The 26,076-nt window shown below is 34.5% G+C and overlaps 1 protein-coding gene across 5 annotated transcripts in view; it reads right to left on the bottom strand.

Moving 5' to 3' along the window:
• Positions 1–248: 248 nt before the first annotated feature.
• The window catches only part of LOC122720058 (1-phosphatidylinositol 4,5-bisphosphate phosphodiesterase epsilon-1-like), a 103,065-nt gene continuing 77,237 nt past the window's right edge, over positions 249–26,076 (bottom strand). For 4 of the 5 annotated variants that reach the window (XM_043946496.1, XM_043946494.1, XM_043946497.1 and 1 more), the window contains 13 exons: positions 19,189–19,416; positions 18,442–18,669; positions 13,442–13,902; positions 10,878–11,163; positions 10,298–10,506; positions 9,330–9,625; positions 8,583–8,809; positions 7,517–7,744; positions 6,540–6,764; positions 5,928–6,234; positions 5,332–5,686; positions 4,044–4,367; positions 249–3,929 (listed from right to left, as the gene is read on the bottom strand). In XM_043946496.1, coding sequence (XP_043802431.1) covers positions 2,426–3,929; positions 4,044–4,367; positions 5,332–5,686; positions 5,928–6,234; positions 6,540–6,764; positions 7,517–7,744; positions 8,583–8,809; positions 9,330–9,625; positions 10,298–10,506; positions 10,878–11,163; positions 13,442–13,902; positions 18,442–18,669; positions 19,189–19,416 — 4,878 coding nt within the window. In that variant the 3' untranslated portion in view covers positions 249–2,425. The remainder of the gene's footprint in view (positions 3,930–4,043; positions 4,368–5,331; positions 5,687–5,927; positions 6,235–6,539; positions 6,765–7,516; positions 7,745–8,582; positions 8,810–9,329; positions 9,626–10,297; positions 10,507–10,877; positions 11,164–13,441; positions 13,903–18,441; positions 18,670–19,188; positions 19,417–26,076) is intronic. The other variant, XM_043946498.1, reaches the window with a different exon arrangement.

A 26,076-nucleotide genomic window follows, 5' to 3' on the forward strand; every position in this document is an offset into this window, starting at 1 on the left:
GTTTAGTTTCGCGCAGAAAAATCTCTGATCCTCGGATGATCATCAATTAACCAAGAGGATATATATATATATATATATATATATATGTACATATATAATATATATTGCCTGTATTTCGTTCTCGTTAACGAATTAATTAAAAACAAATCTTCACAGTACGTATGAAGACTAGACTTGATAGCTTCGTTGAATGTTCGTTTCATTCAACGCGATCGATGGGAACATGGAAATAATACTGTTGTTTCATATCTTTATTATTATTATTATTATTATTATTATTATTATTATTAAATACTAGAGCTGTAACAAGTTAATTTTTACTTTGTAACTCTTTTTACCCCTTCACTGCGCGATTTCGAGAATTTGTTTTTTCCATTTTTTTTTTCCTTTTCTTTTCTTTTTTTTCTCTTTTTGATCTACGATGAATCTCTCGGTTAGAATGCCGCTTTGTTCGATTATGGACGAGTTTAGTGTCGTGTTCGTATAAAATTTTATATATATCTTACTTGAAGTGCGTCTCTAAACATACATCGATGATAGAGCTTGACTAGACGTCTCGTTCGTCATTTTTTTTCTTTTTTTTTTTTTTTTTTTTTTGTTTTACTTAGACGTAGATTCTTACTTTACGTTGCTACTTTGTCTTCTATAAAGTGGGGAGGGGATGGAGCGATGTGGAAATAAAATATTAATCTTATGAGGTATGTAACGCGTGTAGAGGAGATAGAAAATTATGATATTATGGAAATTTTATATTTCGTAGATGAGATAAATAAATTTGATATATCCTTTTTTGTTTATTTGAATGTGTTCTTGAAAAAAATCATGCAGTCAAGTTTGTAACGAGAGTTATTTTCAAAGTTTTTTTCAAAACTTTGTTGTAAAAAATTTGTTGGAAAAGCAATAAGAGAAGCAATTCGTTATTGTCTTTTTTTTTACATGAAAAATAATCAAAATATAAAAAAGAGCGAATATTTCGATAAGTAAAAAGATATTGCAATATTTCTGTTAAAAAAAGTAAAATTTTTACAAAAAAAAAATATATATATATGTATATAGAATTAAATAATATTCTTTGATTGTCAGAATTTTAATGGAAATTTAATATTTGTGACTGCATGATCGATATGCATTGATCGTGATATTTATAACAATTTTGTCGAAGATTATTATGAGTAAAAGAACTTCTAAAAACGAGTCAGGTACTTAAAGTGCAAGCGTTAATTATTCGAAGGACAAGTCAATGCTTATAAAAATGAATCAGGTCCCGCTGTAAGTTATATCCATATTTTGAAAATTGAAAGATTGATCGGCTTCATTTTCGAAAGAAAATTAAATGCTCAGTAGATTTTCCACCGTAAAAATCCCCCTATATTATTGATAAAAGCCACATTTCGAAGCCATTTTTCCTCACAATGTGATACGCAAATGTTCCTTTCAATAGAGTTACATATAAATATACACGTGTATTAAAATATATTGTATAGATTAAAAAAATATATACATATGTATAAAAAAATATGGAAAAACAGATGTACATTAATTTACAACCAAAAGAATCAATCTAATCGAAATTAAAGCTTGCGATTAAAATTATCTTTCTTTTTTTTTTTATTATTATTATTATTATCTTTGGACTATCCTTCGGTACTCTTCTCTTCAAGGAACTCATTTTCTTGGAGATCATGTAACGTTTGTATATTTGTATAATATCAATATGACTAGAAAAGTGATGATGATGAACAGTTAAAAGTAACGAATTGTCAAGGATACTATATCAAGTTATATTAAATTCATTTTCAAAGCTTTTAAATAAAAGAGGAGACAAATATATCCACTGTTCAGTGGTATCAGTGTGACGAAACAGATATGGACGCGTACGAAATCATTGATGAGTTTCATAAAAATTCGAGGCAGCGCGTAATATGCGTTAACAGGATTGTTCGAACGTATCGTAGCTCGCTTTCCTATCTCTCTTTCTCTCTCTCCCTCTCTCTCTCTCAAACTTACATTCAACTCCAAACACGAGCGTGTCTTTTTGCAATTTTTCTTTACGTCCAATCAAACTCTGTCTCAACCGATGATACTGTTCGTCGCTAACACCGGTTCCATCTCCAAGTAATAACGTTTTTTAAAGATCCAGATTTATAGCATATTTTAAGCAGTGTTGAGTACAATTAGGCATCTTTTTTTTCCTTTTTTTTTTTTTTACTAATACCATAACCGGTTCCAATGCTGGTTATCGAGTGGAGTGTTTCTTTTCTTTTCTTAAAAAACGACAACATTCGAAGGCTCCCACTCGCACCTAATCTCGATTCTCACGTTTCGACCCCCTACGATGCAATGCAATTCTATCAAACTCGTAAACTTACGGTTGGTTTCTCCGAGTGGCGAAGATCGAGGATATCGACGTCGCCCTTGACTGCCACTATGACTTCCACACCCTCAACTTCCTCAACGACACTTTTTTCAAGTGGAGGGCCGCGTTCAAGATATCGGACTCGCGGGTATCCTCGCCATCGGAGTGAACTTCCCTCCTACGGCCGTGCATCAGCAGACGATGCCTGAGCCCTCTGGAGGTCGGGTCGGAGAGGGCTTCGGAGACAGGGACCTTCTCCTTGCTGGAACCGGGCAAGGAGACCGACCTCCCCACGGAGAAACCTTTGCTGAGCCTGTCCAACGTGGCCGGCAACAGGTGACGCCTGGGTATCGCTTGCTCCCTTTCCCTCATGATGAATCTTCCCAGGGTCTTCCAAAAGGCTTGGGTGCTGTACACGTTCTCGTCGTCGCGCAACACCCTCAGTTGGCGGCTGCCGCTCCCAACAGCCCCGGTCCCACCCCATTCCAGCTCCTCGACCAAAGCGAACTTCATCGGGTCCTCCATCCTTCTCGCTTTAACCAGCGCCTGGGCAAGAACGTCTTGGGCGGAACTGCTGACGGGCACGCGGAGTATCGCGTACGGTATGTCGGGCGACACGTTGTAGACGCAAACGAGAAACGTGTCAGCCTCGTCCCAGATATGCGTCGACGTGTCCCTCTCGGAGTCGAGCTTCGAGTGGCCGGCCGTGCTTCTGATCGAGGCCAACCATGCCCTGCTGCTCGGGTCGTCGCCCACCCTCTTCAGCAGAAAACGGCCCTGCCCCTTCCACAGAGCTTGAGCTTGCAACGGATGCTCCGTCGGATCCAGCACCCGTTGGGTGGGCAGTTCTTCCCTGTCCCTCTTCTCCCAACCGCAAGACACCTCCTCGACGAGGATGTACTCGTCGACGCGGTCCGCGGATATTCCAGCCTTTTGAAGAGCTTGCAGCATCACCTCCTGCGTGGTGCTCTCCTGCGTCACCTTCAGTATGGTGTACGGTTCGTCCGGTATCACGTGATAAACCATCAGGAAGAACATTCTCCTCTTCAACGTCACCCCGCCTAGTCCAGGGTCAACGGTGGTCAGTTTTTCCGGCTCTTTGCCGGACGAGGGCCGCTTCGACGACTCCTTGTGATCCCGGCAACACGTGTTGTAATCGAGGCTCTCCTCCTCCAAACGGGAATAGATAAAAAGCGTGGACAGGGCCAAAGGTTTGTTCTTGCAGGAGCGTAGCCTCACGTGCCTGTAGCCGGGCTTCAAGCACTTCAACGGGATCACCCTTTGGGCGATCAAGTGATGGGAACTCGCTTCCACGATTCCGAATCGCAGAAACGCGAGATCTTTGAACATTACTTGGAAGCAAAATTTCTCGTTCCAAATAGGATTGAGCGCGTTGTTCTGTATTACTTTCGTTTTATGCTTGGCGCAATCGATCGGTATGCCGACCAGCTCGATTTCGACGTAAGTGCTTGCCACGAAATTCGTTGGAGAGACGTACTGGCCGGAAACTATAGAGAGCGTCAGATGTGCCGAATGCAGTCCGTCGAATTCTTTGTCCCATGGATTGAATCGTCTGCAAAATCAATTTTATATATATTTCTTTTATACATCGAGCGAATGTAAGCCAAGATATATATATATATACACATTTCGTTACATTTCAATTCGATTCAATTGGTAATCGTACCTGTACATCATGTGACCCTTGTCCCACATAACCGAAGGTTTTCTAACGTATCCGCACTGTCCATTTTGCTCGAACATAGCAGCGTTCAGATTCAGCCCAGCGTCGTCCGTTTGATAATTTAGCGCCACCATTTGAATACCGAAGGCCCAGAAGATTACAGGATTGAAATTCGTCGAGTCGATACGCATACCAGCTGGATACGTTCGTATCAATTGGGTTTCTGCATGAGCGACAACCCCTAGAGGTTGTTTCCTGCATATCTTTTTCGCCGTACTTTCATTCAGGGAGGAGCATTGGAAGCAAGCTGGAACTCCACGAGTGAATCTGAAATGTTTACGGAGAGTGTTTATATAGATAGTAAATTTAAATTTTTCTGCGCACGCAATTTTTTACATCGCACGAAATTTTTAAGTGAAACTTTTTTTCATTTCGAAAGCGCGAGAAAAAATTACAAATTTTGTCATGAAATCTAGAATATTTTGAATTATCTGGATATCTCGATCGGTTGCCAGGATATCGTAAGGATTCAAAGATTTCCATAATAATTGAGAACGAGATCGCAAACAAGTGACCTACATTTTTTCCTAGAAATGCGTACTACTTCTAGGAATCGCTGTCTGTCACTTGTTTGGAGTTTGATAATTTTTGGGTAGGTCAATGAGAGAGATTCGAGTGACAAGGACGGAGATAGCGAACAACCAAAAATTATCCTTTTCTTTACACGACGATACCTCGGCAACCGGAAATCGTATCGGGACAAAGTAAAAAATGTTTCCAACGATCGTTCATTCATTAATCGAAAATAATTATCTTCGAAGTTGCGGAGGTTCAAAGTTTTAATAGGATTTAATCAGATTTAAGATAAATAAAAGTCTCCTTTTCCTTTACACGTTGATACTTCGAGAACCGGAAGTCGTATCGGGATAAAGTAAAAAGTATTTCAAAGAGGAAGGTTCTGCTTCTGCCAATAATCATTTACTCGTTGACGGAAAGTAATTATGTTCGAAGTTACAGCGATTCAAAGTTTTCCAAAGATTAAAAATCATTCATTTCCTTTTCTTTACACGCCGATAATTCGAGAACCGGAAGTCGTATCAAAATAAACCAAAGAACGTTTTAAAGAGAAATATCCCGCGATCCTTCGTTCATCAATCGGAATTATGATTATCTTCCAAGTTTTAACGATACGAAATTTTTCTAAAATTTTAACAAAGTCTAATAAATCGAATTCGTTAGAGAATTCATGCCTATGTGAATATGATCGATTTTCAATGGTAAAAAAACTAACCTGAACAGATTTTCAATATTGCTCCCGCCGCTCGCTAACGAAGCCGATGTCGACAGGGATTGTGGTGAACCGGAAGATGCACCGATGCTGGTGGCTCCTATTCCAGCTATACTGTGCCTCTGTACAGGCCCAGTGTGCGGTTGATGACGCGTTTTCCCGATAGCCGCGGTTCCCGGCGTCGTATTCAGCCCACGAAATTTAATAGCCTGCAGATAAATCACCAAGTCCGAAAGTTCTTTCGCTATTTGGCTACTTTGTTTCTGTGACTTATCGTCGACCGCGGAATCTGATTTTAACCGGGTATGCGCCACCTGCGTCCCGCCCAAATACCTTTCGTAGCTGGAAATGGAGTTATCTGTAAAGGTAAAACTTTCGTGTTAGCTTCTCTCCACTTTAATCAGTTTACTTCTTGCGCTCGAGATAGTTTTCGAGATCAGTTTGGTTTCGAGATTGATACGTAATCGAATTATACGATTATAATTAAATTAGGGGAGGGGGAGGGGTGAGAATGGACAAGCAATTTTAATAAATTTCGACACAAGTTCGAAACAAGTTTTTGTCGAGACCAGATATCGATTCGAAGAGAAAAATATTACCATCGATGTTGTCGTCTTCATCGTCATCTTCCTCGTCGTCGTCATCCTCGCTGAAATATTCGGAGACGACGGAAGGGCTGCTCACATCGGTGCGCATCTGTTTCATAGACGATGCGCGATCGGTCATCAGCATTTTTCCACGATGGCTCAAAGGAGGATGCGCCAAAGGGCCGGCAGGATCCACCACCAGTTTTTTGTTCTTGATTAATATTCGATAGCGCAACTGCGACGGCGATGGCAGTTGGGGGTCGTCGCTGAAATCGGTCTCGAACAAGAACTTTGTCACCAGTTTGTCCCCAAATACCGACTGAAATATAGTACAATAATTTGGTACAGTCAAAGTTTGTTTCTCTGTAAAATATCACGCAAAAAAAAAAAAAAAAGAAAAAGAAAAAAGAAATAAATTATAAAAGTTTTTAAAATAGAAGGGAGGGTTATTTATCAAAATTAAAATTACTATTATTAAGGTTATTTTTTAAAATGCGCAATTTTAATGATACTTGTTTCATAATTATTTAAAAAGAAAAAACATGGTTCAACATGTTTCGCTTAGAAAAACGCACGTGTTAATTAATACAAAATATTCGAAACATAGGATGAAAGATGACGTACTTGAAATATTTGGGCCATTCGAGCTTGTTGGCTTTGCGAACAATGATTTTCGATGGAGAGGATGACAGGATACGGGGAACTGACGAAAGCACTTCTATCAATCGCCTCTACGACCGAGCGAAACGGTATCTTGGTAGTGAAAGTGTGACCATGGTAAATAACTGGGGATCCATCATCGCCATCCCAGCAATCGAGTTCTACACACCTACATCCTGTTAGTAGTACCTGGAAAATGAGCTTACCGTCACAGGCTTATCGTCCATCGTTTTATTGCGGATTTTATTTTCTGAGAATTTTTTCTTTCACGTATATCTTCACTGACACATTAATGTTCAACGCATTTTCTATCATTGAAGAAACGTTAATTCGTTTATTCGTTATTTTTCACGAGAATGCTATTTATTTCATACTTAATTATTTATTTACAGAGAAAAGATTTATATTTTTAGTGTGATTCGAATTTAGAGTAATAATAGAGAAAGTTGAATCGTTCTATCGATGTAGTTCTTGGAAGGTTCTTTTCATTATAGCGATGGCAAAGTATACGTATTTCTTATCTTGAATTCAATTCTTAATTTTTCCACGAAATTCTCTTACATTTTTCATGGAATTTTCTAATCAAACACTTTTTTTCTTTCTTCCTACTTCTTTACTTTCTCCATCGATTTTATATACTCGATATAATCCAACCAATTTCCGATATCCAGATCCATTCTTTCAACTTCGTCAATTTTTCTCTTCTCCAACAATAAGAAAAGCTTATCTGACGTTAAACGACAATCAAACACGAGTCGAGTAGAAAAATCTTTCTTTCTTTTCGAATCGAATCTTTTGGCACAATGTTTTAAAATTATCTAAAAATTTAAGATCTACAATCTTCGAATATATTTAATTATACATTTAATTCTTGTTTCCTTTTTCCTTCTCTTTTTTTAATTTCTTTTACATCTTTTCACAAAGGCGAAGTTCCCATTTACCTGAGAGTAAAGCTGGACCGAGGATTCTCCTTTGAGTTGATGACCTGTTAAATAAGTATTATGCGAGCTGGCGATGTAATACTGGGACAATGGCTGTTGCATTTCAGTCTCGAACGGCGTTGCATACTCGTTTGGGAAAGCATAATTGTCCTTGTCCATCATGTACCGTGCAAAGCCCTCGAAAGACAAACACCATTGTGTACGTAGCCCTGGGTCCGGCTCGTGTCGCTGGAATCAGAGCAAATCGTCTCGGTTGATTGTGCTGCTCTGCAATATCTTTGTATGCCATTGTACCACAACAGCATAACCTCAGAACGGCGGAACAATGTCATTGATGTTACGCATCCTAATTTGAAGTAATCAACCGCATTACGTGACTTGTTGGATGTAGGAAAATATCGTGACCTGCGATTCACACGATCGATACACCTGATGTGCCTCGAAATGCCTGGCATTTCTCGAATGATGAAACTTTCTACGATGAAAAAGAAGAGAAAAAAAAAAAAAAAAAAAAAAAAAAAAAAAAAAAAAAAAAAAATATCTAAATTTTAAAATCAATTTACACGACGAAATAATTTTATATTTTGGCATTGTATATCGTCAAATATCATGCGCAAACGATGTGAACGATGAAATAATATTATATTGATTTTTCATTATTTAAATTGTCGTTCAATGTCTACCAATGTCAATTCATTATATATTTTTACTCGAAATATTTTTTTATATAATATCATCGTATTAACTGCGATTGTTTATTCAATGTGTTCAATGCGTATTTCCATATTTCGTTTGAATATATATTATTTTCTTTTCTTTTTTTTTTTTTTTAAATAAACAACCGTTTCGTCACGCTGCAATGAATATTCACGATATTTTATTCGCATAATTTATATATATATATATATATATATAAAAAATAAAGTTCTCTTTCGTTTATTTTTATTCTATAAATAAAAGAAGAAAAATAAACGATTATCGATTTATTTTTTCATGGGCGTTGAACTTTTTTAATTTGGACAAAAGTAAAAGAAGTTCGTTATGTTTCGATATATTTTTACGTTACCTTGACCAGCGCCTTGATTTCATCGTCGGTCAATTTCTCTTGTTGACGAGATTCCAAAAATTTAGTGAACGTCGCCAGGGTGATTACTTGGGATTTCGAGGTATCAACGCCAGAACAATTATTAACGATACTGGCTGCAGCCACCGCGTCAAAAACTTGCTTCTTTTGAAGGTTGCTGCTGGTTTTGTACTCACGACAGTCTATGGAATTATTCCTCGTTAAAAGACCTGTTTGGACGATATTTTTGATCAGCAAAATTGAAAAAAACAATCTATTCGTGAAACTTGTCTTCGAATTCTTTACAACACGTTTCGTTTTGAGAAATATTAATATAAGAGAATAATTTATCGAAATTTTAATTTCATAGCATTTTATTCGATAGTATTTTGAAAGAAAAATTATAATTGCTTGACACATCCGATGCGACATCGCAGATCAGAGATGATGGCGGATATCGATTTTTTTTTTTGATACGAAAAAAAACAGTGGAAAGGATGAAAAAATACAACGAAATTCAAAAGAATTTATCGATCCTCAAAACAAATGATATGCAAATGGAAGACTGAATGATCGAAAACTCTTGTTCGCATCTTTTATATTTCTTAAAAATATAATAAAATCGCATTGAACGTGTCAATGTAGAATTAAAAAATTGAAATTTGTAAAAAAACTCGAGATCGAAACCACTTGTCGTCTAGAATATTGTTGATAATTAAATTAACGATATATAAAATAACGTAAACTGACCGATTCGTTGAGGGGTCGCATCACTGGTCTGTCTCAACACAGGCGGGCGTACATTAAAGTCTCTCAAAGAGCCGTCGCTCTGGCTACGGCAAGTGATCGCAAGTTGGCCGAATAAGTCGCGCAAATCCTTTCTCGCTCTCAGGCTGAACGAGCGGAACAAAGCGACGAACTCGACAAAGTTCAACTGCGTTTCGTACATTATGGAAGTGGTGCGCGCTTTCACTTGCCAAGGTGCCTCCAGCCCACCTGACATTCCCGATCCATTCTTATCCTTGTCTCTAGCGACGCACAATAGGCTGTGTGAGTACCATTTGAAACAATGTTACCGGATGTTACGATTTATTTCAATATCTTTTTAACAATTAATAATGCAATTAATAAAAAGATCGAGACGAGGGTGGATTATTACTATTATTATTATATAAAGTTCGAAGATAAGTTCGCGATGCGAATTATTCTTTGAATTAAATTTTTATTCTCTCGATAAAGAATCATGGATGAAACTCTCCACGATGCAATGTTAAAAGTAAAGTTTTACTGAATTTTTGGAATTTCAATTCGTTAAGAGAGAGAGAGAGAGAGAGAGAGAGAGAGAGAGAGACTAGAAAATACGCGTATTTGATTAATTAATTAATTTAATTTCACGAAACACGGAAAATATAAAATTAATTTATAATATTATATAATCAGAGATTTAATTAATTCGCAAGACGAAAGAGTTGATTTTACGTAAAAAAGGAAAAAGAAGAAAAAGAAAGGCACGAGTGTCTTTTTATCTCGGTTCGCTGTGCTGTTGATGTTGCAGCTTTAAGGAATAATGGGGTGCAATTAATCGAGAGGGCGGAAGTAATCAAGAACTATCGGGAATTTCTAGAGTTTGAAAAGTCGAGTTATTCTCTACTTCTCTATTCTTCGCCTTCTTCTCGTCCAATTCCTTTCAGAGGGGCGAAAATTATCGGAATCCTTACCTCTGAAAGCTGGAGTAAGGCAAGTTGGAACTAATAATTCGTTCGGCTGATCCGGGAGGGCTGCGTGGGGGTACTCGATCCCTGCTAGACCGTGGGGATGCCGGTATGATTCTCGTCAAGGATTCCCTGCTACCCGTAATATGCCGAAGTGGGGCCGTTGATAAGCCTCCATCCGAAGACGAGGAGTCGAATTGCTTTAGGCTCAAATCCTGTTTTAAACAATCACGCGTAATATCTTATTAGATGAGAAATCCCTCGAACGAATTTTTATCAATTTATTTTTCCAATTTACTTTTATTATTCCATTCGAATCGTCCAATTGTGAATTGACTCGAAGAATAAAATTTTCCATCCGAGCGTGATGGAAATTCTATGTATCAAATAATCACGTGTAATATTATTTTTTAACGAAAACTTGCCTCAAACTTATTCGATCAAATTATCAAAATATTCGAATTTAAAAATTAATTTATTAATCGTCTAATATTTAATAGAGAGTGAATCAGTATAATCAGGGAATATAATATTTATATTATAGAAAGAAATGATACTAATGATAGAGAGAATACGTGAAACGAACCTTTGTTAACGCGTGAATATTGCCGATGGATTTCGTTTTCTTCCCTTTGGCGTTTCGTTTACGAAGATTACCGCTACTCGTCGGTGAAAGCGTTCCAATACTTTCAGTCATGGACCAATCGCGACCGCCGAAAGCCCTTATAGCGTCAGCTGTCATCGGCTCGAGGCAACCTTCCTCGAAATAAAGCTGAAGATATTTCTCTTTCAACCATCGCGACCTACGATCCGTTAATTGTTGTTGCCGCTTCAGGCCTCTTAATATCCAACAAAGACCCATATACCAAATTCTGAAACAAATACGATAATCGCGCTATAATATATATATATTTATATTAATATGTTTATTCTCAATAAGTATGTATATTCGTCTATAAGCAGATGACTGTACGCGATGGATGATCGAACGAGAATTTCACGTTTCGTCTTTTTCAAGATTTTTTTTTTACATATTGGTCAGAACTCACGTGGCTCTGCTTTACAATGCGATGAAATTGCATCGTATCACTGATAACGACTCGCAAAATTTCCACGTGCAAACATCCGCGCGTGTAAATTACGATCACCGAGATTGTGATCAATGGATTCAATCGGCGATTCCAGATCAATCAAGATGTAAAAATTGAGGTGATATTCGTGGAATTCGTAAAATTTCGACTCGACATAAGCTTTTATTATAAAAACTGACTACGTGTCTTTAAATTCTCGACAAAATTCACGCGAGAAAAATCTAAATCTGAAATCTTTATTCACATTCTGCCACGTGTGTCTGCCACGTGTCTGGATGGCACGTTTTTCATACGTATTACTGTAATTCCTGTGATTTATTATGATTAAATTCCTTGCATAGTATCCGAGAAACTTTATTTTCGTGTTATGGAGATTCTCTCTAAGATTTTGAAATCGATCGACATTCTCCTAATTCCATACACTTTATCTTGTATTTCAATTTATTTTTATATATACAGGTACGTACAACTAGTATTTATGTCGCTAAGGCTAACTAAGTAGTCCAATTTTGTTTCGATCAGACCACTATTTTTTATATTTTTTTTTATCAAAGTCAATTTTTATCGTTACACGTAAATACTTTATCCCGTAATAGATTGCCTTTTTCTTGGGATTACCGTTTGCAACGTTGCATCATTACACGTACCCTTATCTGAAATCCAAGGTACAATCCAAAGTTGTTCAAGGGAAACGAGAAGTAGCAACGAAACGGTAATAACTCCTTCGAGTTACCAGTTCTCTCTCTCTCTTTTCTTCTTCTTCTTTTTTTTTTTTTTTCAAGAGTACCATATTCGTCAATTTACGTAGACTCGATAAAATAGCCATTCTGTGCACGATCCACAAGCTACGGTATTAACGTTGGATAAAGGTTTGTCGTAACATATATTCCCTGGAAAAAATGTGTGCAACGTTTCGCTGATCTACAACTCTCTCTTCTAACATGATTTAAGGATAATCTCTGCCGTTACAAATTTCAACAGCTTTTTAAATTACGACGTAATTCAAAATTGAAAATACTTTAAAAATTACGATGAATAAAGTATTTAAAAAGTTAGAAAATTGTGATTCATCGTGAAATATACGTATTGTAAATATCTGAAGCGTGTAAATTGAATTGAATAATTTGATTCAAGTTAAGACCTGTTTTGTTACAAATTATGCAATGCACAAGAGACGTTAGAAGATGGATCGATATTCGCCATATATAAGCGTTTCTAAGTAAGTATGATGTATTACAGATGTTTCCATAAAAGATTTCTGGTATATTTTATAAGTCCATTTCAAAGATGTTTCAATAGAGAGACATTGGATGAGATGCTGCAAGTACTTCTCCATTGCCATCAAAGGTATTTTAAAACGCATATATATACGATTCAGATCTGTTTCAAAGGAGGCATTCTTAATAAATACCGTGTTTCAGAGATGATACTTTTGAAATTGATATTAAGAGGTTATATCTTGAAAATTGTATATCGCGAAGAAAAGCATGATTAACAAGATGATATATTTATCATCGAGCAATAACCAGAAATGAATTTTTCGTTCAAGATATACAATAATACATGTACATTCGTAAATTCGTCATATATAACATTATAATCTAAACATTAAATGGCATATAATCACGATTATACGATACTGAACAAACAAATTATCCTTTTTTCCTTTAAAATCGATATATTCTTAATCACTTACTACCCAACATATTTCTTTTCTCAAAAACAATTTTATTCGATTTAAAATATCTTCACATCTCAAAACCATTCAAAATTGTTTCATTCCTTTAAAACAATAAAATATATTAATCAATATATTCAATTTTCAAAGTTAAGGATAAAGTTACTTTATTATTATTCAAAGCATCGAATAACCGAATACATATATACCAAACAAAATTATACTGATCAATTATAATATCCACGAGTAAATATATCGATCAATTTATAATTAATATCAATCAAAGTAACTTTATCCGAAATTTTTAACTAGAGTTTACTTTCTCGAATGGAGAAAGAGACCTCGAAAAGAGCGAAGAAATCGTAGTGGCGCGCTACTTACTTGCTAAGCGCAGGAGGGCAAAGTAGAAAGATCAGTCGATTGTCCGGCAGGCTGGAGCCGTACATAAGGCCGATGCACGAGTCGGATCCGGACAGGCCGTACCTCTTGCAAATGCTCCTCAACTCGGTCTCCCTGTCCCGGTCGCAGCAACCGATCATCACCTCCTTCACGGAGCTCAGGTTCAGGTAACCCTCCTCCAACGTGACGGAGGCGCAATCGGCCTGTTGCTGGGCGGTGTACTTGGACAACAGGCCGGCCGGCACCGTGTCCTCCGGATTGGCAGTTAGGGAGAACTCCGTGGACGCTGTGCCGCCTAATTGCGCGGTCTTCAACGGGCTCCACGGCGGTTTCTCCCAGACGAAGGTGCCGCAGGCACGATCCACCCGCGCGAAAACCAACGCCGTCCTCGTGGCGCCGCCCTCGCAGTCCCAGTGCACCAACGTCGTCCCGTGATGCAACACCTAACCGAATTTTTTCCTCATGTTATGTATACACGTTTTTACACACGGAATGTGGATAGATCAGAGAAATTTGTGGAAAGAACGGAAGAACAGTTTTATATATATATATATGTTTTTAAGATATATTTAAACGTATAGAGGCCTCTCTTGGAGCGTTGTCCTCGAAAGTATTAGAAACTGTGAATTATATTCTTAGGGCGGTGTGTACATGTTAAAGTGGAGCTCTCGAGGGTTGTTCTCGAAACTATTAGAAACTGTGATTACATTCCTAGGTTTGAGAGAGAGAAGTTTGGAGAGTTGCTCACCGGGGAATATTTTTCGCCGAGTGGACACTTTAGTGTCGAGTGTTCGGGAATAATTTTCAATGTACAAATGTTAATTTTATTATCGAGATGATCACTCCCGACTCGTATTCAAGAATTGAGAAAAGAAGATAGGGTTGCGTATTATTTTTGCAATTGTTTATCCTGTAATTATTTATTTAAATGTGATTAGATAAATTGGATTAATACATAAAAAAATAAAATTGAAAAGGAAAGAGGGAAATAATTATGTTTAATTTAATGCTTGGTTTAATTTGTAAATAATTTTCTTTTTCCTTCTTTCTATACGAAGAACATAGGAGAAAGAGTTGATAAATGCACTTTGACTTTTTTATACGATGCTAGTTTATGATACTTGAATACACGAAATGCACTTGATGTCCGATGTATTTCCACTATATTCTTTCCTTTCACGCACATTTTTTTTTTTTATGATTTTACATCAGAAGAGACTCTTCACTTTATACCTATACACTCTGCATGCATATAAAAATTGCGTGTACATCACATTCTTTCTTAAGATATCTTGTTTCTATCTTGTTTCGAGGATCACGAGCTTTGGTGTAAAGAGAAAGAGATAAAAAAAAAAAAGAAAAAAAAATAGCGAACACACCAATGCATACTTCCACTATGAACAATTCCTTTCTCCAAGTTAAACCCTCTTTCGTTAAATTAAAAGGAATACATCGACCCAGATTATTTTTTTTTCTTTCGTTTCTTTCAGATGCTCTTAAAACGAGAACGATCACATTCATAAAGAAGTTAAAATTTGCATCAATTGATTGAGCACAATTAAATCAAAAATAGAAGAAAAAGAATACATGGCTACTTAAACTTTGAAGAATATCGAAGATATTACGATTGAAGTACATCTTGATTGGAGGGACACTGATTATATGATATTTCTTTTTGAACAATCGTTAAACTTGTACAAAACTTATGCTAATTTCATTTCTAAAGTGTACATCCCTTTAAAATCATCCATTATTTTATACGCGTGTTTGTAAACGCTCAGTTCGTTCGTTACCAGAGGCTAAGACCTTTAGCAAAGAATACGCCTTTGGGCAACCGAGATCGAAACCGAGTTTATTGAAGATTAAATGAACATTTGCATGAAACCGTTCCTAACTTGCTTTCCCTTAACCTGTATTGGAATTGTAATCAGAGGCCGATCCCAATATCTAATTGTAAGTTTAAATCGAAAAATATCGGGTTGCTGTTTCCGATGCAAAGAGGGAGAATAAATGGATAAATCTTTTCCGGATATATCGTTAAACACACATTTATTCATAATTCCGAGCAAATGTTTGTTTAAATATTTTTATTCCAATTTCGTGTCGATAAAGATAATCGATAGATGCGTAGAACAGGTGAGAAATTTGATTTTTGATTGTTGAAAAAATTTTTTCATTATCGTTTAGATAGATGTATAAAATATAAAATTATTAAAAAATTTATTGGAAATTACTGGATCATAATCAATAGTGAAATCAACGAAAAATTTGTAAACGTTTATTTCGAAGTAATATTTGTTTTTTTCTTTTTCTTTTTAAGAAAATTCATTTTCATAGAAATTTTACGAAAGATAACTCTGATAGTGATGAAAAAGGTACACACAATATGGATGTGTATATGCATATAAATTGACAAGCAATTTCAACAAACAAACTTATTTACATATACACCTGTTTCAAATCCCTTATATTTTTAAAATACTTCAAATTTCACTATAAAAATTTCATACGGTTATTACAAAAAATGTGATAAAGAAAAAAAAACTCGACAACATCATATTTTTTTTTACTTAATTAATTTTAATCTGATCCAAAAATGTACCTTCCATGTACATATATTCAATTAAATTCATCGAAGAAAAGAATCGAAATATCTCCAATAAAAATTAAAAATATCACGCTGCGTATCAACCAACTATAAAAAAAGAAAAGACAAAAATCTTTAAAAATCCTTCTCTCACGAACTCATCAATTTTTCCTCACATCTTATCGTCGCATTTATCTCGGCAATGATATCTCGCGAACGAGAAGTTAATCCTTGAGCCGGCATCTTAAATTATTCATCGAGATTTCATTAAAATCCGTGGAAGAAGAACGTAACGAAAGCACGAAAGATAGCCGCGAAAATCTCGCCACGCAATTCCACCGGGTATAATCTCTGGCTATTAAGATCGTTTTTAGCGGGATCGTATCAGGCGCAGTTGCGGCGCACCGAGTCGTACTCGCGGGAAAATCGGCATCGGCCACGGCTGTATTTATAATAGGCTGATGGAACTTCTAATGCACTTGGAACAACCAACGTTTATACGGTGGTCGGCCATAAGTGCAATCCAAGCGATCACTTGTAAAAGCGTGGCGAGGAGGGAAGCGTTGAAATTATTTATCTTTGCCGTAGGTATGGATAGATTAATCGGCTCCTAGCAGAGTGGTGAAACACTCAACGATGAATGTTATGCGATGTCGGCCGTATGGGAAATCGTTCGCCCGCTTCCTTCTAATGGAGTTTCACAGGTGGCGCTTTCGCTCTTATTCGGAATAAAGATGGCTACGAGAGATGACGGTTAAGAGACACTCGTTTTAACGCGTAACACTTCGTTTCGATGTGTTTAATTATCGTATTACGCGTGTTAATTTATTCATCAGAATTCAAGCTTGACTTTTGGACTATATTTTTCTTTTTCGCGACGAAGACGAGTAAAGTAAAGTAAATTTAGAAATTGATTTACGCAATTCAAAATTCAAAGAGTATTATTATTTAAATAATAATACGATGAGAAAGTTATTATGTAAGAGAGATACGAAAAGGTGAGTGGATAATTATTGAATTATTCCGTCGTTTTTTTTTTTTTTTTTGGTAAATTTAATAGAATGAAACTTTATATCGATTATTCGTTTGAATTCTCTCTTTATTTTCTTCTAAAGTACAAGTTTTCCTCTTTCATTACGAAATTATCGATTCTTTGTTTTCGAGATTTCTACGAGTAAATAATTGAGAAAAAGACGTTTCGGACGAGTGACCCGGTTCCGCTCTCTAACTTCTTTCTTTAATCCTTTTCATTTCTTACTTGCTGCACGATCTCTCTCTCTCTCTCTTTCTTTCTCGCGAATTTCCACGAAGTGTACCTGAGCTAGCACGGTAAAGTCAGTCCCTTTGAAATCCTTTTGAAACGCAGGAAAACTGCGCTGACGACGTCTTTTATTTTGGCCCTGCACCACGTCCAGTAACTACAAAGTAGCTGGACGTTGGAATATTAATATTTCGAAATCGTCTGTAAGAGGGTAAGGTCGTGTCTCGGTTGTGTGCTCTTCTTTTCAAGGTTTATATACACGATGGTTGCATCCGTATACACATGTGACGCGCATAAATGGCCGGAATTTTAGAATCGTTCCCATTCTAATGAATCGTGTTTTATTTAATGGATATCCTAGTTAGAAATTTTCTTCTGTGAACTTTAATATTTTTGAATATCCTCGTATCGACCAGGAATATGAAAATTTTAATATATTATTATTCTGATCCTCTGTTATATAAATACATACAAAATCTTTATTCTATTTAATATAAAAATTTTTTGTTAATTTTTGTTAATTCGAAGATAACAAGTGGTCGTGGATTAAATCCATGTTTCATCCGAAAATAGGTCACGATCCTTTGTTCGCGATTTCGTCTAACCAGATATTACATATTCCTTTACCAGTAGTAATTTACATTAATTAACATTACTCCAATCAAACAAAGTTCCATTAAATAATAATTTTATTTCCTACTGGATTCCATGTTTGTGTCGCAGATATACATAATTATTCGCAAAACACAAACACGAATACATTAACAATTAACAATAACGAACTTATTTACTTGTTATCACTTTTATCTAGAAAAATTTATATTTTCTCAATAAAAAAAAATATACTTTACGATACAAACGTGTTGCATATAACCAAAAAATATACCACAAACTAGCAATTCAAATGCAGAAACAATTACGCATTACAGTGTAAAAAAGAAATATTTCTAGGAAACGCACACATTCCATGAAATAGAAATCGAAAATTGAATTAGTGATCGAATCACATATTATTATCGCTACTACTTTATCATGCGAATCACACGATACGCAAAAGAGGAGAAGAAAGGAGGAAGAACGTCAGGGAGACAAATTACACGGCATCTGTAACGAGACCGTAAATTGCATGTTTACCTGCAATAGATGCAGATCCATTCCTGTGTGGGGTGCGGCGACAGGAAATAAGGCGACCCCATGGTCGATCGTGATTGGCTGTACCGGTTTGTAGGAATCGAGATCGAAATGATAGTCGTTCTCGTCACATTCCTCGGCCATGTAAGTCTGCTCAATTGCAGTGGTGTGAATGCTCAGAGTGCGATGGAGCGAACCAGTTGTCGCGTCTCTGCCTCGAGCATGTTGATGCTGAATATAAGGAAATATCGTAAATTCACGAGGATCTCGAAATATTTTTCCGCCATTCAATCTAAGGACTTCGATATAAGTGTACGTACAGCGTTCTGAATCATTTGTGGTATCGAACGTTTCGAGGGAATGTTCGTTTAATATTAATAAATTTTCCTTTTTTACTGGATATTACAATTGTATTGTACACTGCGATTGACAAGGGGTGGTCGTAAAATTTTAACTCCTTTCTTATTGCTTCTTTCTTAACAATAAAGCAAAAATAAAGGAAACGAACGACCCGATAGCTGGTAATAAAAGAACGCTCTAAAAGAACCATAAGTGTATCTCGGCAATAGAAGACAGTATATTCAATTACTTTTGTTGAAATTTGTAAAATTAAATGTTAACAAAATTGTGTGTTTTTTTTTATTCAAGTTTCTATCGTTGAAAATATTCAATACAGATATTTCTATTTGATACAGGATGCTTGTTGATAGAATTAAAGTGGAAGGAATTAATTGTTGATATCAATTTTACCTTATGAAATTCGCCGATTTTCTCGAGGACAGAGCCCGTGTCACGGATCGGGATGTTCTCTATTTTCCTCAAGGAACTATTCCTCGTGTTCCATTCCGTGGATGATTCCGTGCTAGTGTCGATAGCGATCTTCGTGGTTTGCCCCGAGGATGACATGTTTTCGGACTCGACATCCTTGCTGCTTCTGCGTGGTGATTCGCGGTTGTCCTTGCATTCTGCGTACTGAGACTGGATGGAAAAATTTATTCTTATTTGTCTCTCGTTATAAAATTCTAATCGATCATACGAAAATCAAATCGATCAATTCCATTTGTATTTTCTTTATTAAAAAAAAAAAAAAAAAAAAAATTGAAAATCATATATCATTTCACCGCTAAAGAATTTTTTAAAAAGTAAAATTGATTGATTCAGCTCTTGACTACGATTATTGAAAGATGGATTGAAATAAAATTTTATCAATTAAAAGAATTTTTCTGATTCGCATATTATACGAAATTTTAGAATCGTTTGTATAAATTTTTCAAACGATAAAAAACTTTCTTTATCTCTCCATATCTGATGTTCAGACAAATCAAAGGTTACTCGAGCTATAAATCTTTCAGTACTGATTCAAGACTGATATCGCTTCGCACATCATTGTATATCATGCATATTCAAAAGTGATTTAAGATTTTTGTTCTATTTTTTATTGTTCTATTTTTATCGTATTATAAATTGTAATTTCTTTTAATTTGTTTTATATCGCTTTCGTAAATGTTACGCGTATGTAAAGCAATATCCGTGCGGTGACTCGAGAAAGGATATTTTTGCGTAGATAAACGTGTACACGCGAGTATACGTACTCTCTGTCAAACGTCGATCAAAATTTCATCAATTTGACCCATTAAAGTCCACTGTACTATTAGTAGGCCACCACCTACCGATGCACAGTTTATACGTTGAATTTCGTCAAAGGTATTTGCCTCGCGAATAGATGAATTCTATTCGATAGAAATTTTCGAAGTGATAGAATTTCGAAATGTTGCGATGAAAGTTTCGTTTTTATTTTTAACGCGATCGAAAAATTGATTTCGAGAGGAATTAAATTTAAAATTATTGCAAATAATGGCTGTAAAGTTATATTTAAAGTTTCTATTTTGTCTTTGATTAAAAGCTTTGAAAATTTTAATTCAATGTATTTATTACAACGTTAGAGTTGGATAGAAATTATTTGATGTTTTTTTTTTTTTTTTTTTTTTTTAACTCCTCTGTGAAAGAGAGATATTTGTCCAATAATATTATATTTGCTTTTATAAAGGATAAAAAATCGTTTTCAATTTCATTCTTTCAAAATTTTTTTACAAAAAAAAAATTGCTTTAAGTAAAAGTATAAATTATATGGAGACATTACGTATTTTCTATTTAATTCTAGGGAATCTGGTATCTGGCCACCAGCCAAAGATACTCGACATAAAAAGAAACTTCTTTTAACATAAAAACGCGAGTTTCTTCATTTAATCAGAGGATATTAATCAGAGAAATAATTTTAAAAAAAAAAAAAAATTTATTTTATCAAAATTTATTTCATTCACATATTTCTTTCTATTTTTAGATTCCATCGATACGTAGTGATAAATATTTTATAAATAAAAAGTAATCGTAATGACGTAGATAAGATATATTAATATTATCACATCTTCAAAAAATATTTAAAAAATATTTGGAGAAAGTATTTTAAGAAATGTTATTTCGAAAATTTAATAAAATAATTTCCACTCTAAAATATTATTCCAACATTTTTCTACGCTTTTACAAATATAATATTATAATTAAATCTATAATATTATAATAAAATCTTTTAAAACTATTTTTTCATTATAATTTTATGATATGCGAAACCAAAAAGAATATTTCAAATAAATTTTATTAAGTTTGATAATAGCTGTTCAAATAAAAAGTAGTCGTTCTAGAAAAACTTTCTCCATTTAATTTGAAAGAGAAACTGTAATATTTCCAGAGAAAACAGCTTGGGATATTTCATTTTACAATAATAATTCGATATTAACATCATGAATATATTTTATAAAATTATAAATTATACACTTTAATCAATTTGAACGAATTTTTATAAAATCATGTTTCATACGTAAATTTATAAAATATAATATATAAATTTTACGAGATAAAATACAAATATGAGCGCAAATGTTTCAATAATATATGGTATGATCGACAATAATTTTAAAAAATAATAGATAAGATAATCTTGTTTATTACACATTACATATGCGCGTTTAACAATGTGCTTAAAAACTAACTTAATTAGGGCAAAAATTGATTTGTTTCTAGCGAATCATTTTGCTTCAAAACGAAATTGAAGATGAAGATTATAAAAAAATTTCATTCACGTGTGATAATTTTGAATTTCATACGCGATGAATTATATACGAATAATTACTTTGTTTACGTGTTTTGCCCAAACTTAATCATCTTGCAATTTCTAAAGATAAATTCTGGATAACGTCTCGAGTTATTGCTGACGTCGATACACGATAATAGCTATTGTACACAATTTAATAGATGCAAATTCCCGAACTGAAATGCTTAGCATAAGATCGAAATTCATCGATTCATCTCCTTCACATTTGGAATTAAGATAAATTCAATCAAAAGGTGTATTCTACTTATATTTGAACGATAAAATTATTGAATTATCGGGGCACGATAAAAATTTCTTTTTTTACGAAGGAGAAGGGAATCTGAAGAAAAAAGAAAATAATAAAATCGAGGGAAATAACGCAAGCAAATATGTTAAAAACGTTAACAAAATTCGTCAGCAGAATTATGGCATTATTGGGGGTGTATTTTGTAATATCTCCTAGACCCTTTAAATTTACAACTCTTGTTCGATATCCTTTCGAGTTGACAAAACTCTTTGTCGAAAGAATTAACTTGTTCTCGTTGAAATTGAGAATCCAGCTTCTTGATCTTGGTTCTTGTCGCGATCGAATTTTACGATGTTTACGTAACGACGAGTAGATATATTTTGTCAAGATAAATGACATTTGCTGTGACTATATTGAGAAAAAGTTCTTCCACTTAAATCCAGTTTTAAGACCAATAATTTTATATTTAATCTAAAATTAATCGCAATACCGTACAATTATTATCATGAAAAGAAGTAATAATTTTACACAATTTTTTTTTTAAATTTTAATCTTCAAAAGAGATTGCTAATAAAAACTTTCACTCTTATTATATATAGGAGATCAATATTATAAATTTATTTCTAAATTACTTATTGAAATAAAAAATAAAATCAAGTCTCCCTAATTTGATCTCATTTTTTCCCATAGCGAGATGTGTGTTAATAAACTCTGAACATTCATGTTCAAATTATTTACTCGAAATAAAAATAAAATAAAATCTCATTTTATTTCGAACTTTCATATCTCACGAATCGATCGTCGTGATAATAATCGTAAACGATCACGATCGTTGCGATCTCTAAAACAAGATCTTTTCTTTTTTTTAAAAAAAAACGTTCCTCGTCACTTTTCCACAAAGAATTGCTCGCTCGCGAAAAGGATCCACCTAACGTGACGAATACGCCTTGGCCAAGCTTTATTTCGGTTTGAACGGTAAGAAAAAGAGCATCGCGAACAGCGGGTCAATGGCTCGAATTAGAACATTGTCTCACTTGTCACAAAGACAACCCGTGTTTTTACGCGCTGTGGATATATTCGAGATAAAACGCGTTTTATTGTTTTAAAATAAAACGCCTTTATCGTTGGACGAATTTATCAACGTTTTCGTTTTAACTGCTTTGTGGTTTCGTGCGTCTTAACGGTCGAAATTCCATTTCCAAAGTATTTCACAAACGAGTTCTCTTATATGCCGTGATAGCATATCGAGCCGTTCCATTCATATTTATGAATTATGCAAATCGTAAATATCAATAGAACTGATGTATTTTGCATAATTCGAGGAATGATTGTTGATATATAACGATCGATTGTGCCACGTTTACAGTATTTTAAATCAAAACGAGGTAATGAATCAGAATTACTTGAATTGTGATATATTTATTTTACAATAAAGATAAAATATTTCTAAAAAAAATAATAAAGATAATTGTTCGTTGAAAGAAATTTGAACGAAAAATTAAATATATTTTATGTTTAAAATTTTTTTTATTTCGTGTAAAAAAAAGAAACGAGAAAGGGACGCGAATGAAAAATTTAGGGGTTGATTTTACTTTTCTCGCTCGAAGTGATTTTTTATCGGGAAAAAAATCGTTTTCGAAAAATTCTTTCGTACTTCATTATGCTCTAAATACATTCAAAGTTTCTTTGAGATCGGATTTTTTCGGGTTGAACAACTTTTCTCGTAAATTTCGACCAAGAGGGAATTATTATTACAGATGAAGATTTCCCATCGATATCGTTCACACATTCAGAAAGGTAATCGTTTCTTCGTTATAACATTTTATTATACGTTTCTTTATACGAAATATTAATTAACGATGTCACGATGTTATATATTCTATAAAAAAAAACTGTACTCCTTTCTCTCAACTATATATTTTTTATTTAAAATACAAAGGATTTTAATCTTATTAATTTGTCACGGGTCGAAATATTTCTTTCCGGTGGATCTGTTACACTACCCTCCAACGCTGTGATAAATTATACGTACTCGTACTCCTTATATAAATCCAAACTAAATCATCCTTAAGATAAATTACATCTTGTATAAAAATGTATCTTATTTTTAAATGCGCGCAAATTTTTTTAAAACTTTTCAAAAGAATCATTTTTCAAAAGAAACTTTTTATTCAATTCGCTATTACACTATTACAATTGAATACAGAAAGAATGATATACAATTATACGATAACGTTATTGTTTGTTGTACATGTATACGTACCTATAATTATTATTATTATTTTTTTTTTAATAATTAATGCGACCAGCAAAGGTGTATGCGACTATATATATATAAAAAAAAAAAAAATAACAAGTCCTTCTTAATTACGTGAATATTACGTATGTTAAAATATTCAACGAAGTCTGAATCACAAAGTGTGGATCTTTCGGGCCGACGATCGTTAGCGACAAGAGCAAGTAGTTTCCGCCGGCCTACAACCATCGTTGCTGCTGGAGGCCGATAGAAACCCCTAACCTTATCGCTACGTTTCCTTCTCTTTCCATTTCTTTTTTCCTTCACGACTCCATCTTTGTAAAAATGAATCACAATAGAAAATACAATCTCGTGCTTTTATTGTATACGTGTATAATTAAGGGATTAATTAAAATTCTGGGGAGACGTAGCTTGAATAAATTGAATAAGTAATTGATATTATTATACGTTAATTAACGAATGATTTATCAATCGATGAATAATCAATAAGTAGAAAATGTATATTTATATTTTTGAAAATATGTATTTATATACATATATATATATTATTAATAGGATGAAATATTTTTTTAATTTTAAAATATGAAAATTGATTAATCGTTTCATTGATGGCAGTAGAAGAGTAATGAAAAAAAAAAAAGTAGAATTATAATTTATAATGAATATATTATATATTTGAAAAGTAGCGGTAATACACCAAGCCAATAATACTGAAATTCTTTCGTTCAGCACAGTCACTCCGTTCTTTGTCCAGCATCGAGTCCTTCCAAATACTTGTGCCAAACGAACGAAACCGTACAGCATAAAGACCATTGTGTCGCCCCTTTTTTTTCAACCAACTCACGAAAAAAACCATACTCTACAAAAGAGTCAAAGTAATATCTTTGACATTGCTCGATCACTTGTGCAAATCCTTCCTTTGAACGTTTCTCTGATGCGAAAGATTACTTCAGATTGATTTACGATATACGTATATACGAGATATCTTTAAATCAAAAATTCTAATTATGTAAATTTACGTAAAGCCATCATCATCGAGTTATTCGTCGTTTAATTATTATCATTATTATTATTATTATTATTGTCTATCGCTTGTCGATTCGCTTGTTAAATTCATCGTTACGGATGAGTAACTTTGCTACAAGAATTATTCATACATCGAAGACTTTATTGTAGAATCGTGCTAAATTCTATACTATACTGATTCTGAATAACGTGATTGTACGAGAACGTGTTTACAATAAAATTTGAAAAAATATTTTCGTACGAATTTCATCTATACGAATCATCTTATCGATACGATAATTCAATATTCTCTCGAGTACGTGAATGTTTGTACAAACATGTCCAACTCGATATTAACCAACCTAATTTCTAACTGAACTTCATATTAATTTTTCCTTATTTTATCATAAATATAATTAGAAACTGCATCCTACTTGGAAATATTATCCCAATTGCAGCATCGTTCTCAACAAACACTTTCACTTTCTTCCAAAATTAAACGCACCAATATCAATTTTCCTTATTCGCAAATCGTTGAAGAGGTTCAATGCGAGGAACGATAATTTTTAAATGGACTTAAGAATAAAGATATACACAAGCAATAACGAAATATCAAAACTTTGTTAGAGACATCTTTTTACAAAAGGACTTGTATTAAATCGAGAGCTGCATCGTTCGTACGAATACAATACGTTTTCAGTTTCTAGCCGTTTGATCACCGTCGAAGACCAGAATCCGAGAAACATGGCAAAAAGAACTCTCATTCTTCGGTTTCATCGGTTACACATCGATTCGTATCGGTGTTTTTTCGTCCCAAAGTGGCGAAACGAAAGCAAAGGGTTGCTTAATTTAAGTAATTCTCTCTTTCTCTTTCTTTCCCTCCTCCTTCTCGAGCTTTGCCCTCCTTGTTCGTGTATTCCACGGTTCGACGCTTCCGGCAGGATACGTACGGATTTTATCGAGGAAGTTCCTTGGCCGGCC

Source organism: Apis laboriosa, unplaced genomic scaffold (genome assembly GCF_014066325.1).
Source record: "Apis laboriosa isolate Shangri-la unplaced genomic scaffold, ASM1406632v1 scaffold9_cov152, whole genome shotgun sequence".
NCBI classification, from domain to species: Eukaryota; Metazoa; Arthropoda; class Insecta; order Hymenoptera; family Apidae; genus Apis; species Apis laboriosa.